We start from the raw sequence: 16076 nt of genomic DNA, 5'->3' as shown, positions 1-16076 counted from the left end.
ATTCGAACCGGCTACCTTCCGGTCGCCAGCCGAAGACTTAGCCCATTGTGCCATCTGTCGTCCCACATATGGCACCTTTAAGATGATAAAATGTCCCAAGCAATTCAAAAACGGATATAAATTGGTATTAAACTAAGGAAAGAGAGATAAGAAAAGCAAATTACTGCATCTGCTCGTGACCTGATTTTTTTTAAATTAAAAACTTGTACAAAAAGGTAGGTTTTTGAAAATCTTTCCGAAGAAGCTGAAAATGTTGTGTTTCAAACATATCTCCTTTTGTTTTTCTGCGTGCTAGAGGGAACACATCAGTTTACCCAACATCTCTTCATAAAACGAATCCATCATCGCCAGTACCTGTCCAGTGAATCTTTTCTGCACTCGTTTCTAAGAAGACCAAATCTGCATACAAATCTCCAGATGAAGATTCACCTAGCCCCTCTATAACTGCAAAAAGGCTACTGCTTCACCCGATCTAAGTTTTACCACAATAAATGCTTAATATGCCATTAATACTCCTGACCATTTGATGCCCCTGCACATCTGCCTATTGACATAATCTTGCCTGTGTAGAAAGGAACTGCAGATGCTGGTTGATACCGAAGATAAACACACAGTGCTGGAGTAACTCAGCGAGCCCTAGAATTATACAGTGTGGAAACAGGCAATTTGGCCCAACTTGCCCACACCGACCAACATGACCCAGCTACACTAGTCTAACCTGCCAGCATTTGGTTCATATCCCTTCAAACCTGTCCTATCCAAAAGGATTATTTTAAACCAGGAATGCTGCCTGATCCGCTGAGTTACTCCAGTACTTTGTGTCTATTTTCAGTTTTGCCCAGTCTGTGGTTTGGTCTCACAGGGCAGTTTTCCCTTCATGAGGACTATATGCCTACCTGCCCCAATGATAAGCACATTGGTGTTGTTGAAGCTGCCGTCACTCAGAGTCGCACACCTGACCATCCATTTCACTCGCTTCTGGGACTGCAGAGCCTGGGGGCAAAAAGGTAGAAATGTTAATAGTGAGAGCAGCAAGATCGGATTGTGTAGTCAAGGGCTTTGTTCTACTTGCTCACGATTATAGCACATTGCAAAGCAGCAGATCAGTGGTGTAGTGGTCCAGAAAGAATACAATGTCACAGAAAGCAGATCGGTATCGGCGGTCTGGGAAATGCTCTCTCTGTTCCCTATACATGTGAAAAACTAAAATACCAAGACAACGGCAACCTATCTGGTAACTGCGTAACTTGGCCAAACTTTTAAATCTAGATCCAAAGATTGGCTAAAATAAAATTCTGAATCAATTCTCAACTTGGATTCCACCTTTCCACATCAATATTCAGAATACAACGATGCGCTGTGATGGATGTGTGTGTAAATTGTGTTGTGTCTTGGGTCTTTTTTTTCTTGTATGTATGACTGCAGAAACAACATTTCACTTGAGCCTCTATGAGGTTTAAGTGACAAATAAATTGTATTGTATTGTATTGTATTGCATGATAAAATGAGTATGCTGCCTTAGAAGTCAAAAATGTTGCAAACATTCGTTTGGTGTTAATGCTTTCATTCTAGCTATTTTCCCAGCATTTTCTTTTCTGATTGAGTATTCCTAGTTCTTCTATCATTTGCTTTCATTGTAATTTAGGTCTTTGGTAAGAATCCTGATACAAGTGTGAGGGATTTTACCCTGATGCCAGGACTGGAGGAAAAACAACTGGATGGACTGAATTAATTAGGAACCCAATGGTCCGTTTATCTGCAGTGTGATTCCATAATTCATTCAATCTGCATGTGACAATGGGACAATGCTAGTTCTTTCATGGGCTTAGAGTTTCTTAAAAGATTCATGGTCATTCAATGCATTTTAGACCTGTCTAAACTAATTGAAAAATAAGACTTTCATTTAATTTGTCCGGGATCGGATTAACTCCAAAAACATAAAGAACAAACAGCAAATTTCCGAAGGAGATTTTGTGTTACCTGTTTACTTGCTCGCACCATGACTTTCTCTTTCTCTATTCTGACCTGTGAAGGCAAACGTCATTGTTAAGAGTGTATCCATAACTGAGATATGTCGATTAATGCTGAGGGGCTGAGGTACCGATGTCCCAAAGGCACTGTGACATCATAGCCTGGTCCAATTTGTTTACGGAGAAGGCAGTAATACATGAAGTAGAAGAAAGGATATGCTGAGAGAATGAGATGAAGATGGAAGAAGGTTCAGCACTAAGTGGAGGTTCAACAGTATATTGATTGAGGCACCAGATAAATTTGAACCCTTGGCTTTATGCTAGTCATGGAAGGCACAGCTCCATTCATTTAAATGGGTCACCAATCGTCACCCAACAGGTAAACACATGCAAGTGCGTTGGCATTTTATCTATATTAAAATTAATCCTTTTCATTAATATGCAATTTTATAATCTTTTAATATTTTATCAATTGTATGTTTTTCATCTGTTGCTGAATGCTGATGAGTACTTTGGTTCTTGGTCCTCCAAAATATTCCAAATGGAATTTAAACTGGAGGTGGTGAAGGCAGGGCTTAAGCCAGAAATGGTGTCAGGACAGTGAGACCATTTCAGTTGCACAAACTAATTGCAGCAGTGGGGTGCCATGCGTGAGGCACTCATGAGGCGCACGCAGTGTATGTAATCCTGCGCATGACATTTTCAATCCACCGACTACTGTGTATCTGGGAACCTGATTTAAATTTCAGTCAGTAGATAAATGGAGGTGGGGGAATGCTGAATCAAATTGGGGAGAGCTTTTTGCAGCAGTACTTATGTCATTTTCTGACTTGTAAATATCAGCTTGGCCTCCAGAGAGCACTCCCGGCTCGTCTTTGAAATTGTGTCAAGTAATTCCAGAGATTTATAGTTATATATAGAACTGAAACTGGCACTTTGGCTAAATTTGTCCACGCAACCATGCTGCACACCTAAACTAATCCTATATGCCTGCATTTGGCCCATATCCCTCTAAATCTTTCCTATGCATATATGTGTCCAAATGTTTTTTTTTTTAAATGTTGTTGTTTCCCTGCCTCTTCCATCTCCTCTGGAGGTTGTTCTCTATACCCAATGCTATCTGTATGAAAACATAATTTTGTCCTTGGGTCCACTTTAAATCTTTCCCCTCTCACGTTAAACATATGCCCCCAATTTTTAGACTCGCCTAATCTGCGAAAAATCTCTGCCAGAGCCCTACCATTTGTGCCCCAAAGCAAGGGATTAGGGACTTCAAAGCATCTTTGGAAAGATGACACCCCACTAATACTGCAATCCCCTGGGTATTGCCCCCAAGTGTCTGGGATGGGATTAAAATACTCAATTTAGAGGAGAGACCACTAACAATTGTTCCACAGCTGACACTCCAGCGAGTGGTGTAGTGGATTAGATGAGGTGGTTTTGGTGCAGCAAAATGAAACTTTACCTGAAATTTTGGTAAACTGTCTAATCCAGGAAAATCTTCAATGTCACCAGTTGCAACGTTAAAACAAGCCCCGTGCCATGGGCACCGAACTCTCCCATTGGTTAAAACACCTGAGAATTGAAATAACATGTTCAATCAGAGTCATAAATCTTCGCTGTTCAACAATTTGTTGGATGAGTGTTCTTAGTATCTATGTTGCAACACCAAAGATTGCCCTTGCGACAAGCTACTGACCTTTCACCAGGGGAGCCCCGTAATGGGGACACTTGTGTCCTATTGCACAATATTCTCCCCTCTCTTTGATCAACAGGGCTTTGCCACAGGCCACATCCACCTCCCGCATCCTGTGGGTCAAAAGCACATCATTCACTTCTTATCAATTCTATTACTCCCTCTCGTCCCATAACACTCTAATATCTCTGTACCCTTGTAATTCTGGCATCTTATATCCTCTCAACCGTGCACCCCAGTCCAACCCTTCCCACTTTTGTGCAGAAGAAATCAGCCAACTCAGCCTAAAACCAGAGGCTATCCAGGTCTACTTAACTAATTTCTGAAGAACGGTTTCGGCCCGAAACGTTGCCTATTTCCTTCGCTCCATAGATGCTGCTGCACCCCTTGAGTTTCTCCAGCTTTTTAAGTGTAACTTTAACTAATTTCTATCCTGGGTAAACTTGCTTGTTGTATCCATGGCTATTAAGGTGGTTATTGGACTTTGAAAAAAATTGGAAGAGGTGCAGTACTGTAATATTCCTGCTGGTGTCACTCCTAGCATGCATGTCATTTTGCTGATTACCAATTTAATAATTCCAACCTCAGCCACACAATCCAATGTTACTCCATTAACTGGGTTTGGGTAACGAGGGGGAATTACCATGATCAGTTTTTCATCCATTTCCCTTATTCAGGTTATGCCGATTCTACTAACACGGGGAAACCACACATTTACGTAGATTTACTTTTGTAGGTTTTACATAAATACCAAAAGCCTCCTTATCCCAGTGATAATTTGGCTGCCAATAGACTTAGCCCAGAAATTCTGTATGAGGTCACCACCCGAGATCCTCTGACATCGGCAATCTGATGATCTTCTCCATCATGGCAGTAATAATGGAGATCTCACTGCTCCTCTCTGCTCCATGAAGGAGTATAGGCAGGCCTCCTGTTGTAATCAATAACCAAGACTGAACAGTACCCATTCTCCCAGGATTGTCATATGTTGATAGAATGGTGCGGCTGGGCTTGTACACTCTGGAATTTAGAAGGATGAGAGGATATTCCATTGAACCATGTAAGATTATTAAGGGTTTGGATACACTAGAGGCAGGAAACATGTTCCCGATTTTGGGGGAGTCCAGAACCAGGGGCCACAGTTTAAGAATAAGGGGTAAGCCATTTAGAACGGATATGGAGAAAAACCTTTTCACAAAGAGAGTGGTGAGTCTGTGGAATTCTCTGCCTCAGAGGGCGGTGGAGGCCGGTTCTCTGGATGCTTTCAAGAGAGAGCAAGACAGAGCTCTTAAAGATAGCGGAGTCAGTGGATATGAGGAGAAGGCCGGAACGGGGTACTTATTGTGGATGATCAGCCATGATCAAATTGAATGGCGGTGCTGGCTCGAGGGGCCGAATGGCCTACTCCTGCACCTGTTGTCTATTGTCCTGTATGAGTGTCTCAATAACAACAGTTTAAAAGGAAGAACAACTGCAATCTAACTATTTTGATTGATTTTCTTTGTTCTGTTTCCCTGTTACTATATCAGTGTCTGCTCATGCAGTGAAACTTACTGCCCATTCTGGAGCTCATTCACATGGCACACTGCCACCTCCACCATGTCCTTTGGGTTTTGATAGAGGTCAACAGTGGCGGGCCGCTCCTCCATGTGCTTCGTGCTCCCGTTGGCCTTGCACGTCGGCATGGGGCTGACTTTGCCATTGGGCGAAAAGCTCTCTTTCTCCTTCTCCTTGTCAGGGACCATCACTTCAACTTTGACGTCAACTGAAAGATAGATAGCAAGCACAAAGCATTGTTTGAACTAGAAGGAAGTGCACTATTGATTATTAAAACAGTTATAGCGTGAAAAGTTAATAACAGTCACATGGCTGTAATAACTTGTTCGGGCACACTGGTTCCTGAAAATATTTTGGTAATATTTCAACAATAACTAAGCGTGTTCATGAAATTAAATTTATGGTGACCTTTTCATCCATGTTTATTTTGAAGAAGGACAAGGCAAATCAAAGTACAGGTACCAAGCACTTGTGTTAAACTAACTACGACTCATAAACGAAGACAATAATCATAAGAAAGCAGTAATTTCTGAGGCAATATGGTAAGTAAATGCTAAGTAGATTCACCTATTTTGCATTTCCTCTGAGAACATATTAATTGGCATCCTGAGACATATTCATCGGCCTTATGCAGCTGGAGACTCCTCTAATGTAGCTAAATCGCCTTAGTTCCAAAATCATTATTACAGGACATCTGCTAAAAGTTTACAAAGTCTTTAAAAGGTTCAATCGTAAACAGTGTGTGTTGAGATCTGTTTGGAGTCATTAAGAAATCCAGCACAAAAATAAGCCCTTTGGCCCGCTGTTCATTTACAAAAATGGTCATTTTAAACCTATATTTTTATTCTTCCCACATCCATGTAAACACCGCCCCTCCACCTTCATATGGAAAACATGCAAACTTCACACAAGCAACAACCAAGAATAGATTTGAACCCCGGTCACTGGTGCTGCGAGGCCATTTTGCCACCCACTGCGTTTGTTATATTATTATATTGTTACAGTATATTATGGTTAGTGACATCAAAATCTGGTGTTGCGTCATTAAAATGATAAAGGAAATGGAGTACAAAAGGAAAGATGTTATGCTTCAGTTATACAAGATTTTCATCAGATTTAATTGGTGGTACTGCATTCAGCTTTAGGCCCAATGAACCTGCCCCAGACCTGTCTGCGTAGTTTCACTAGAACGATGCCAGGGTTTACGAGAGTGGTTGCAGAAACTTAGCTGGTATACATTGAATATAAAAGATGGAGGATGATCCGACTAAAATGTTATGTCGATTCAGCAGGATATATATAGATGAACTCCAGTGATGAATGGAGATAATCTTGAAAGTGGTTAGGTCCACCAGGAATGAAATCAGGATGAAACTTTTGACAGAGAATGTTTAAATAAATGGTATTTTATTCCACTGAAGGCTAAGGATGCTAAATTAATTAAAGCTTTGAAAAATGATATCAATAAGACTTCAGTAAGGTAACTGTATAAAGAAATATGGTGCCAAGATGAATGAATGGAATGAAAGTTCACTTTAGGGTTAATCTAAGTGGAGAGGCAAACCAAAAGACCGGAGATGACTCATTCAAGTTCTTTTATCCTCCAACATTTAGTTGCAAAACAAAGTAACTTTGCAAACTCAAGAACGTCTTGAAGCCCTTATTGAAAAAAAAGTTATTTTGGTGGCTTTCAACAGGCAATGGCCAAGTTTGGCTGTCAAATGTCATTTTGTGTCGCAACCAAATCGCCCCTCTCTTCTGTCCGCTATTTGCCTTGCAGTGAACTTCCAGCATTTCACATTGAAAAATTGCCTGACTGCCCTGAGCTTTGATTGAAAATTGTCAATTTCAGAATTCTATCATAAACGTGTTCAGGTCCCATGACTGGCATACAAAGAACCAGACTGATATTGAGAATCATGTATTTCAATCCCACCATGGTCTCTGGGGAACTTAAATTCATTAAAATATTTGATGAAAGGATGATGATAAAAGTAATAACTGTGAAAATATAGGATTGCTTGAAAACCCATCAATAATGTCTTTAGAGAAAGGAATCTGTTATTCTCCCCTGGACTGGGCTCTTTGTGCCAACACGTGGGCCAATATGATTGACTGTACACTGCCTTCAGAAATGGCTAGTCAGTTCAGGAGAGAATTAAGCATAGAAACATAGAAAATACATGCAGGATTACGCCATTTAGCCCTTCGAGCCAGCACCGCCATTCAATATGATCATAGCTGATCACACAAAATCAGTACCCCGTTCCTGCTTTCTTGCCATATCCCTTGATTCCATTAGCCCCAAGAGCTATATCTAACTCTCTCTTGAAAAGATCCAGTGAATTGGCCTCCACTGCCTTCTGTGGCAGAGAATTCCACAGATTCACAACTCTCTGGGTGAAAAAGTTTTTCATCATCTCAGTTCTAAATGGCCTACCCCCTTATTCTTAAACTGCGACCCCCTGGTTCTGGACATCGGGAACATTTTTCCTGCATCTAGCCTGTCCAATCCCTTAAGTGTTATATATGTTTCTATAAGAACATCTCTCATCCTTCAAAATTCCAATGAATACAAGCCCAGTCGATCCACTCTTTCATCATATGTCAGTCCCGCCATCCCAGGAATTAACCTGGTGAACCTATGCTGCACTCCCTCAATAGCATCCAGGTGTAGTCTCACCAAAGCCCTGTACAACTGCATGGGCAATGTCAGCCAGCAACATTCACATCCCATGAATATATAAAAATAAAACTCCAGTCTTAAAAAAGGAAAAATTTGAAATCCAATTGTAGAATGAGATAAATATTCACATAGTAATGAGTCTGAAGAAGGGTCTCGACCCGAAACGCCACAGTTTCCTTCGCTCCATAGATGCTGCCTCACCCGCTGAGTTTCTCCAGTATTTTTGTCTACCTTCGATTTTTCCAGCATCTGCAGTTCTTTCTTAAACATAATAATTAGTAGCTTCCAAAGAGAACACAAGGGCGAAGCATATAAAATAATGATTCTGGGCACTGGAATTCAATGTCAGTACTTGCCAGCTTGTATAATTTGGGAGGTGATAAGAATAAGAAATGTGCATTGAAAGGAATCGAGATGGGTATGGTTTATAAGATATAAAATGCAACCGTCAATTAAATGAGGCAATAAAACAACTAATAGAATAATAGATTGGAGGAAAGACGCAGAGAGCATAAAAGTCGAGATGAAAAAATAATTCTATGTGAAGCAGATTTATCAGCTGTGGGATTAAATATGTTGTGGGGGCATTGGAATGGCTTCAACATAAATTCATAAGAATACTGACTGCACTGTGGAAATACAAACGCAGCACGTAATTATGTTAGGATAGAAGTTACGAGGTTATGATAGCGAAGTTTAACATTATGAAAGCTATGTTGCTCAGCTCGAAATCTGGTGCAGGCAGGAACCTGCTGTGCCTCACAGACCAGTAAATCTGCTGACCATCAGAAATGCCGTTGCCATAATCTCCTGTTCAGATTTTCACCTACTGTGCAAAATTTTAATTAGGAAATTTAATGGGAGAACAGAGTCACAGGGTTTGAAGGGCCTTCGATCATTTTGTGGTGTTGGTCTACAATTCCATTACATCAGTTAACTCGGATTTAAAGCCACGCCATTCAAAAGAAGAGTGTGTACGATGTATGGGGCAGATAATAATTTTAACATTTTGTACGCGAGCGACTTGTCTTTGTTCAACTTACTTTTCCATAAACTGTCACAAATTTGAGCCAAATGGGAGGTAATTGGAACTGACCAGATTCTTGTCACAATCCAGTGACTGCACCAGTTCTCGAGAAATAAGAGCAACATTGGGATGGATAAACTTGAGACATTCTCAAGGCACTAAAAAACAGTAGGTTGAGCAGGCACAGAGCTTCCCAGATTTGTGCTGGTTATTTATGAGAATTGGCTGAGTTTTGGGAACTTCAAAGACGAAGACCGATCTACTTGAAGTATTAAGACGTTGAAGGATTCTATTGTGTAGATGGAAAGCAACTATTTCCTCTGGTTGGGTATCTTGAACAAAAGGTGAAAGCCTTAATGTTAATGCCAAGACATTGAAAGGATGTGTATCAATTAATATTTTTTGAATAAAGGGCAGTGATAATTTAGAACTCTGTCCCAAGCAGCTTCTGCATCTGGGGTATTAATTGATTGTTAATTAATCATTTTCTTCCAATGTCCATCATAGTGACATTTCTCTCAATTAGTTCCACTCCTGCCAATCCAACCATATTTGTAACATCGCCCTCTCTATCTTTACCACAGCCTTTATGTTGTTGAAACTCTACTTTTCACCCTACTTTTCACTCTACTTTTCACAGGGTTTGACTATTCGAGTGCCATTCTAAGATGGTCTAACATTCTCTTCCAAACTTCAACTCATCCTGAATTATGATGTTTGCATCATTTTGTGTACCATCCTGATCACCTAGTACCACCAACCTCACCGTATCGAAAAACATTCTGATAGACTGGTGGCACCAATCTCAAAACTTCAATTTAAAGGTTTCATCTTTGTTTTAAAACCCACCAGAGCTTTACTCTTGTCCCAGTAACTCTTTCAGCTCTTTAATCCATCCCCCGATCTCTCCATTCTTCCAGTTTTTGAGCATTGCTTCCTATTTTGCTCCATCAATGGTAGCCATGCCTTCAGCCATCTTGAATTCCCACTCTAAACATCTCTGCTTCTCCTTTGAGGAGAGAGATCATTAAAACACATGTTTTTGACCAGGTCCTGGTCACTTCTAATATTACTTCTCTGCTTGATGTCCATTTGCCAAATTACACTCACCTCAAGTGTTTCCTATGTTTATCTATGTTCATGTTCCCATAATCAATATAAGTTGTTAATGAAATGAAGGTCATACTTCATCAGGTGTAAAGGGCCTGTCCAATTTGGCAATTTTTTCGGCGACTGCCGGCGTCATATCAGTGTCGCCAAAAAAAGTTTGAACATTTCAAAATCCAGCGGTGACAAAAAAAATGTTGCGTCACGTGGAAAAAACACAGCTCATCATACGTCATCACGCCACGTCACGCCGCGTCACGACACGTCATGCCGCCAATTTTTCGATTCCCTGATACGTCAGTCAAGGATGCCGGCAGTCGCCCAAAAAAAAAAAAAAAAAAAAAAAAAAAAAAAAAAAAATCGCCTTGGGACAGGCCCTTTAAGGTTTCAAGAGGAAATACATTTGTGATACATCTGCATATATTTCATTACATTGAGCCAGAGAGCTGCATCATCAACAGCTTCATGTAACTTGTCAGATTCCCTTAGAGAACCTCCAAGGTTGACCTGGCTGGCAACTGAAAATGTCACAACACTGCAGGTCAGGTTAATCGATGAAGCAGAATAGAGACAGCCTCCGACAATGAAAATGTATCCATTCCCCAGTAAAAAGGCAGATTTGCATTTAATACAGCACTTCTCAACCTCAAGATGTCAGAGGTTTATCCCCATGAAGTCCTTTTCAAGTATGGTCACTCTGCAATGTAGGCAATGGGGCAGACAATTTGCAAACAGCAAAGTTTCACAAAGAGCAATTATATGATGCCCACATAATTTAGTTTAAGAAATTGGTTGAGAAATAAATATTAGTCAGGGTACTCAGAACAATCAGTCCACACTTCACTGAATCATAGAAACACAGAAAACATAGGAAAATAGGTGCAGGAGTAGGCCCTTCGGCCCTTCGAGCCAGCACTGCCATTCAATATGTTCATGGCTGATCATCTAAAATCTGTACCCTGTTCCTGCTTTTTCCCGAAATCCCTCGATTCCTTTAGCCCTAAGAGGTAAATCTAACTCTCCCTTGAAAACATCCAGTGAATATATCACAAGATTAGGGAGCCAGTGAAAAGTCATCCATATCACTCAATGCATTTGTCATGAACTTCTGGCTGTGAGCCACATTTGATCAGCTTTTTCAAATTCCAATGCTTGCTTTTTTTTAATACCCGTCATTATTAAATTTAATCACATTTTCAGCATAATCTTTTGGAAAGGAACATTAATGGAATTAGGATGTTTTTTTGGCTGGTGATGGACTTTATTTAGTGGCTATATTAATGCTGTAAAGTTGGTTTATTTTCTGCAAACCCAGATGATTTTGGTACAACCCACCACTGCAACAGGAAGATATAGTTACTAAGTTTGCACATGTCACAAAGAAGGGAGATGTCATGGACACAGAGGATTGTCTCAGGAGAAATATGATATTGTTCAGCTCAATACTTGGGTGAAGCAATGGCATTTAATACTAACAGGCATGAGTTGATGCATTTTGGGAAGGTAAACAGGGGTCGGACATACATAGCAAATGGTAGGACCTTGGGGGGTGTTCATGAACAGAGGTATCTTCGAATACAAACTCCTAAAAGTGGCAGCAGAGATGGAGGGGGTGGTGAAGACGATATATGGGACATTAGCCTTCATCAGTCTTGGCATTAGAGCTGGTATATCATGTTACAGCAGTATAAAATACTGGGCACACAAATAGTGGCCGGAATCTGGAATGCATTGTTTGAGGAAGTTGTAGCTGCAGATACTCTCACAATATTTAAGAAGTATCAAGGCAAGTACTTGAATTACCACGGCATTGAAGGCTTTGGAATTATGAGGGCAAATAGGATTAGTACAGTGGGGACGCTGATAGCTGCTGCCATGGTGGACTGAAGTGCTTGTTTCTAGATGTAAGATTCTATGACTCAAAATCTTACTTTGCCTGGTCTTCATTATTAAAAAAAAGGCATCAAGTAGCATCTTCGTCTTTATCAAACAGCTTTTATTCCCTTTGCACCAGTTTAAAATCCGCTAACATAATAGAAAATTAGCTACATTCCAGCCCGCCCACTAACTGCTGAGAAAATTAGCAATCTCTGCTACAATCAATACAGTCCCCCAGTGCCCAAACTGTTGTTTCCAAGCTGACAATGTCCTACAGGCACACATACAAACATTCACAGTGAACCCAGTGTGATGGATGGCAAAGTCTTTTCTCTGTCTTTTCTCTCCCGAGAGACAGTCAAATTTTAGGCGGCGGGGCGATTAGTTTACAAGGTTGGAACAGAGGCAACGGCAGGAAGTTGTTCAGTCCGGGTTGTTCCAGCAAGGGCTGGAGAAGTCGCGTGAGTAGGGTACCCGCGAGCTCCCGAATACATGGGTCACTATGCATGTCGTGAGCAGTAGACAACCACGCTCCGAGGCCGGCCAGCCCCACGATGGTGAGTAGTCCGCAGCTCCGCAGTCTCCCGAGCCCCCGGGTCATTCAGGTTGGAGGCCGCTCCACGGTGCTAGGCCCCAACGACAACCGAGACCCGACAGGGAAAAGGTCGGGTCTCTCCCGGGAAGGAGCTCGGACCCGTTCTCCCATGTCCCAGTCCACCGGACCTGCGGCTGCATTGCTGGAGCCTCGGACAGGTCGAAGTCGCAGCAGCGAGTTTGTCACCGTTAGGAAGTTTTCAGTTAGCAAGACTGAGTAGGTATTAAGACATGGGTCACTATGCATGCGTGAGGCAAGACAACATAATGCTGTTAGGATTTTCTATATTGGATTCACTCCGTGCGTTCACTGGAAATGCAGCAATTCACTTTGATACACAATGGCCCCGGAATTCTACAGAGGAGCTTTCCTAGCATCTTGCTGAAAATCAGGCAGAACCTCTGAAATATAATAGGTACAAGGAACTGCAGGCACTGGTTTACTAAAAAAGGCACTATGTGTTCAGACTCTCTAGAATGAAGAACAGTCACAACCTGAATCATCACCTATCCATCTTCCCCAGAGATGCTTGCATTGACCCACTGAGTTACTCAAGCACCTTTGTTCCTTTCTCTGAAATATAATACCAAATTCAGAAAGTTAATATGGAAGCAAGCCCCAAATGACAATTCTTCACTGTAGCACTCAGATCAGCTAGCAGCCAGTTTCCCAGCAGTTGGGTACTAGGACCAAGTCCAATACTTGTCCCAGTAGGTTTCAACTAACAGATGGTTTGGACATTTTTGGGTCACTCGATTCAATTGATGCATATATCCACTTGGCATGAGAGAGTTGGCCACATTAGTTCTATTCATGTTAAACCAACTTCATTGCAACATTCATTGCTCAACAATTTAACCCAAGCATCACAATGTACTGCATCTATAACCTAGCAAATGCAATTACTGACATTAATGGATTAAGACGTTATTTACTTGCAAAACATTTCTATTTTTTCATTTTTGTCACATGCACTGATATATTTTCTGTAAAGGTTTAGTACCAAATAATGTCACATGATCATGTTCAGTAATCATTCACAGTCATGGGCAACAATAATTTCTACACTTGCGTCTTAATTGATTTTAAACTGTTTATTTTTTATTTTTTAATTAGTAACACTACCCGACCAGCCATCTGTTTACTGCTCAAACAAAATAGTTGCAAATGTTAAACAGAAATAAGTTAGAATTTAAAATTTTGCAAAGACTGACTCAATAAATGATTTGATTAAAAGCAATGGCTTATTTTACATTTAAAACTATGGGGAGGTGGGGTGGGGGGGAGGTGGGGATTGGAAACCCTCTACAATGGTGACTGAAATGTTTTTTTTTTGTTAAATAGGATTACCAACGTCAGTGTTGGAAGCTGTTGTGGAAATTTGGTGCACTCGGGGATAAAAAGATTTTCAAAGGCAGGCTCATGTGCTGCAAACAGCAATGAAAGCGATTTAACATTCCTCACCACTCTGCTCTTACCCAGCACATTGACCTACTTCACACGGAATTCTGGAAAACAAACTGAAACCCGAGTGGCAATTAGAGCAGTATTTGAAAAAAAAAAATAATCACCTGGTTTTGGCTTTGAGAAACATCCTCCCATGACTGGGCAACAGGAAAACTTTGACGTTTTGTGACAGAAACCACAAGAACAAGATACCACAATATTTTGATGTGTCTGATGAGCACGCGTTTCAAATCACACAGACTTGTCCTCTACAGAGGAAAGACAGCTGTGTGGTGGTTATCATTGATGAGCAGGCAATTGTTAAAGGTGAGAGTGGGATGAAATCCATGATGATGTGGACCAATCCATGCTGAGCCAAAGGGCATTCACTCATCAATATCTAAAATGACAAAAACAAGAGAAATGTAATTTGTTTTATCTGTTCTTTAAACTCTATCACGTAATAACTACAATGAAACTAACACATCTTCAACTCTATGACTCTATTGCATTTAATTTTTATTGTCCTTAATTTCACAAATTGCTTTATTGGAAAACTCAGCCATATACATTAAAAATAAACATTTATATAAAGTTTCTTATATGAACTTTGGCCAAACTGCACAGATACACTACTTTCAAAAACAATGTTATAAAAAATATGGAAATCTTTTGCACAAACAGCATTGATGTTCTTTTAATTCACTTTTCGTAAATTATTTTTCAGGCAAAGCAAGTATATATTATTCATCTCCCAAGGTCAAGTCAAGTCAAGTTTATTTGTCACATACACATACGAGATGTGCAGTGAAATGAAAGAAAGTGGAAAAAAATGAAATGAAAGGTGCATGGGAAGATGAGCACGAGCCAACTTCTTGAACTATTGCAGATCTTATACAATGATTGAAACCAGGTCTGAAGCAGGGTCTTGACCTTGTTTCAATCATTGTATAAGAACTGCAATAGTTGTTCAAGGAATTGGTGAGAAGTTCAAGAAATCTCAAAAGGGAGAGCATCGCCTAACTAGCAACACTTGCCCTTTGAAAAATTAAAATAGAAAGGAAGCAAAACAACAAAAGAAACATATCTTGATTTCCAAATTGGTATTTATAAGGTTCAACACTAATTAAACAATTAATAAATGTGTGAAGTTAGGGAATGTGTAACGAGATTAATAGCTAGTTGGCTGCATGACAAAAAAAAGTGATTAAGGGAATGAGGAAATTACTTAGAGATGAAAGAGACAAGCGCTAGGGCATCTTTTGTTCACAATTGTTGTGAATGATTGAGATTGACAATCTGCTATAATGACCAACACTCCTGAATGAATCATGGTTGAGTCTTGGCTTGATGGTAAAGGGCCTGTCCCACTTAGGCGACTTTTTAGGTGAGTGCAGGAGACTCTCCACATGGTCGCTGGTGGTCTCTGGCGAGTCCTCTTCATGGTCGCAGCGAGTTCTCGCATTCTGGGAACTAGTCGCGGCCTCAGAATGGTTGCCGCAAAATTTTCAACATGTTGAATATTTTTCTACGACCAAAAATTGTAGTTACGGGTAGTTGTAGGTAGTTTTAGTTCATTGCCTTTGCTGACCTGGCATTTTCATTGGCTCATTGGGGGAAAAAAAATGTAAGCACTAGTTTTCAGAACCAAGGATAACCGACCGGTAATGTTAAATGCCCGCCGAACTTCACAGCTCCTTCTCCCCCCTTTTCAAGGACTTATTGTACACTGTGCTAGCCGTCATAACCTTCCTGTTCATCGCGGTGTGTGTCTGTATCACCTTGGCTTTGTACCGTGTGAATTTCAGACAGCGCTGCCTGTTTTCCCTGGCCTCCGCTCTGTGTGTGTGTCTGTGTGTGTGTGTCTGTGTGCCTGTGTGTGTGTGCGTGTGCGTGTTCCACTCTGACACTCGCAGTTCCAGTTCCTGGTTTTTCCAGCGAGTGCCGCGAACTTCACAGTCGCAGGAAGTCCGCTGAAATATTGCCCAAGTGGGACAGGCCCTCATATGGCTGTATGGTAAGTGAGAAGCAATGCTTCCGCTTTGATTGATTAGTTCCATTTCTGTTTCTGATCTTGTACACCTCCACAAATCTGTTCTTCGCCTATTTTGCTG

General features: G+C 40.8%; 1 protein-coding gene across 6 annotated transcripts in view; it reads right to left on the bottom strand.

Moving 5' to 3' along the window:
* Positions 1–16076, bottom strand: part of LOC129709093 (apoptosis-inducing factor 3) — a 75443-nt gene that overhangs the window by 29225 nt on the left and 30142 nt on the right. For all 6 annotated transcript variants that reach the window (XM_055655202.1, XM_055655201.1, XM_055655200.1 and 3 more), the window contains 6 exons: positions 14088–14362; positions 5221–5431; positions 3670–3779; positions 3436–3545; positions 1981–2025; positions 897–993 (listed from right to left, as the gene is read on the bottom strand). In XM_055655202.1, coding sequence (XP_055511177.1) covers positions 897–993; positions 1981–2025; positions 3436–3545; positions 3670–3779; positions 5221–5431; positions 14088–14118 — 604 coding nt within the window. In that variant the 5' untranslated portion in view covers positions 14119–14362. The remainder of the gene's footprint in view (positions 1–896; positions 994–1980; positions 2026–3435; positions 3546–3669; positions 3780–5220; positions 5432–14087; positions 14363–16076) is intronic.

Source organism: Leucoraja erinacea, chromosome 25 (genome assembly GCF_028641065.1).
Source record: "Leucoraja erinacea ecotype New England chromosome 25, Leri_hhj_1, whole genome shotgun sequence".
In the NCBI taxonomy this organism is placed as follows: Eukaryota; Metazoa; Chordata; class Chondrichthyes; order Rajiformes; family Rajidae; genus Leucoraja; species Leucoraja erinaceus.
The sequence above is the reverse complement of the archived record's forward strand: the minus strand, read 5'-3'. Positions and strand labels throughout refer to the sequence as shown.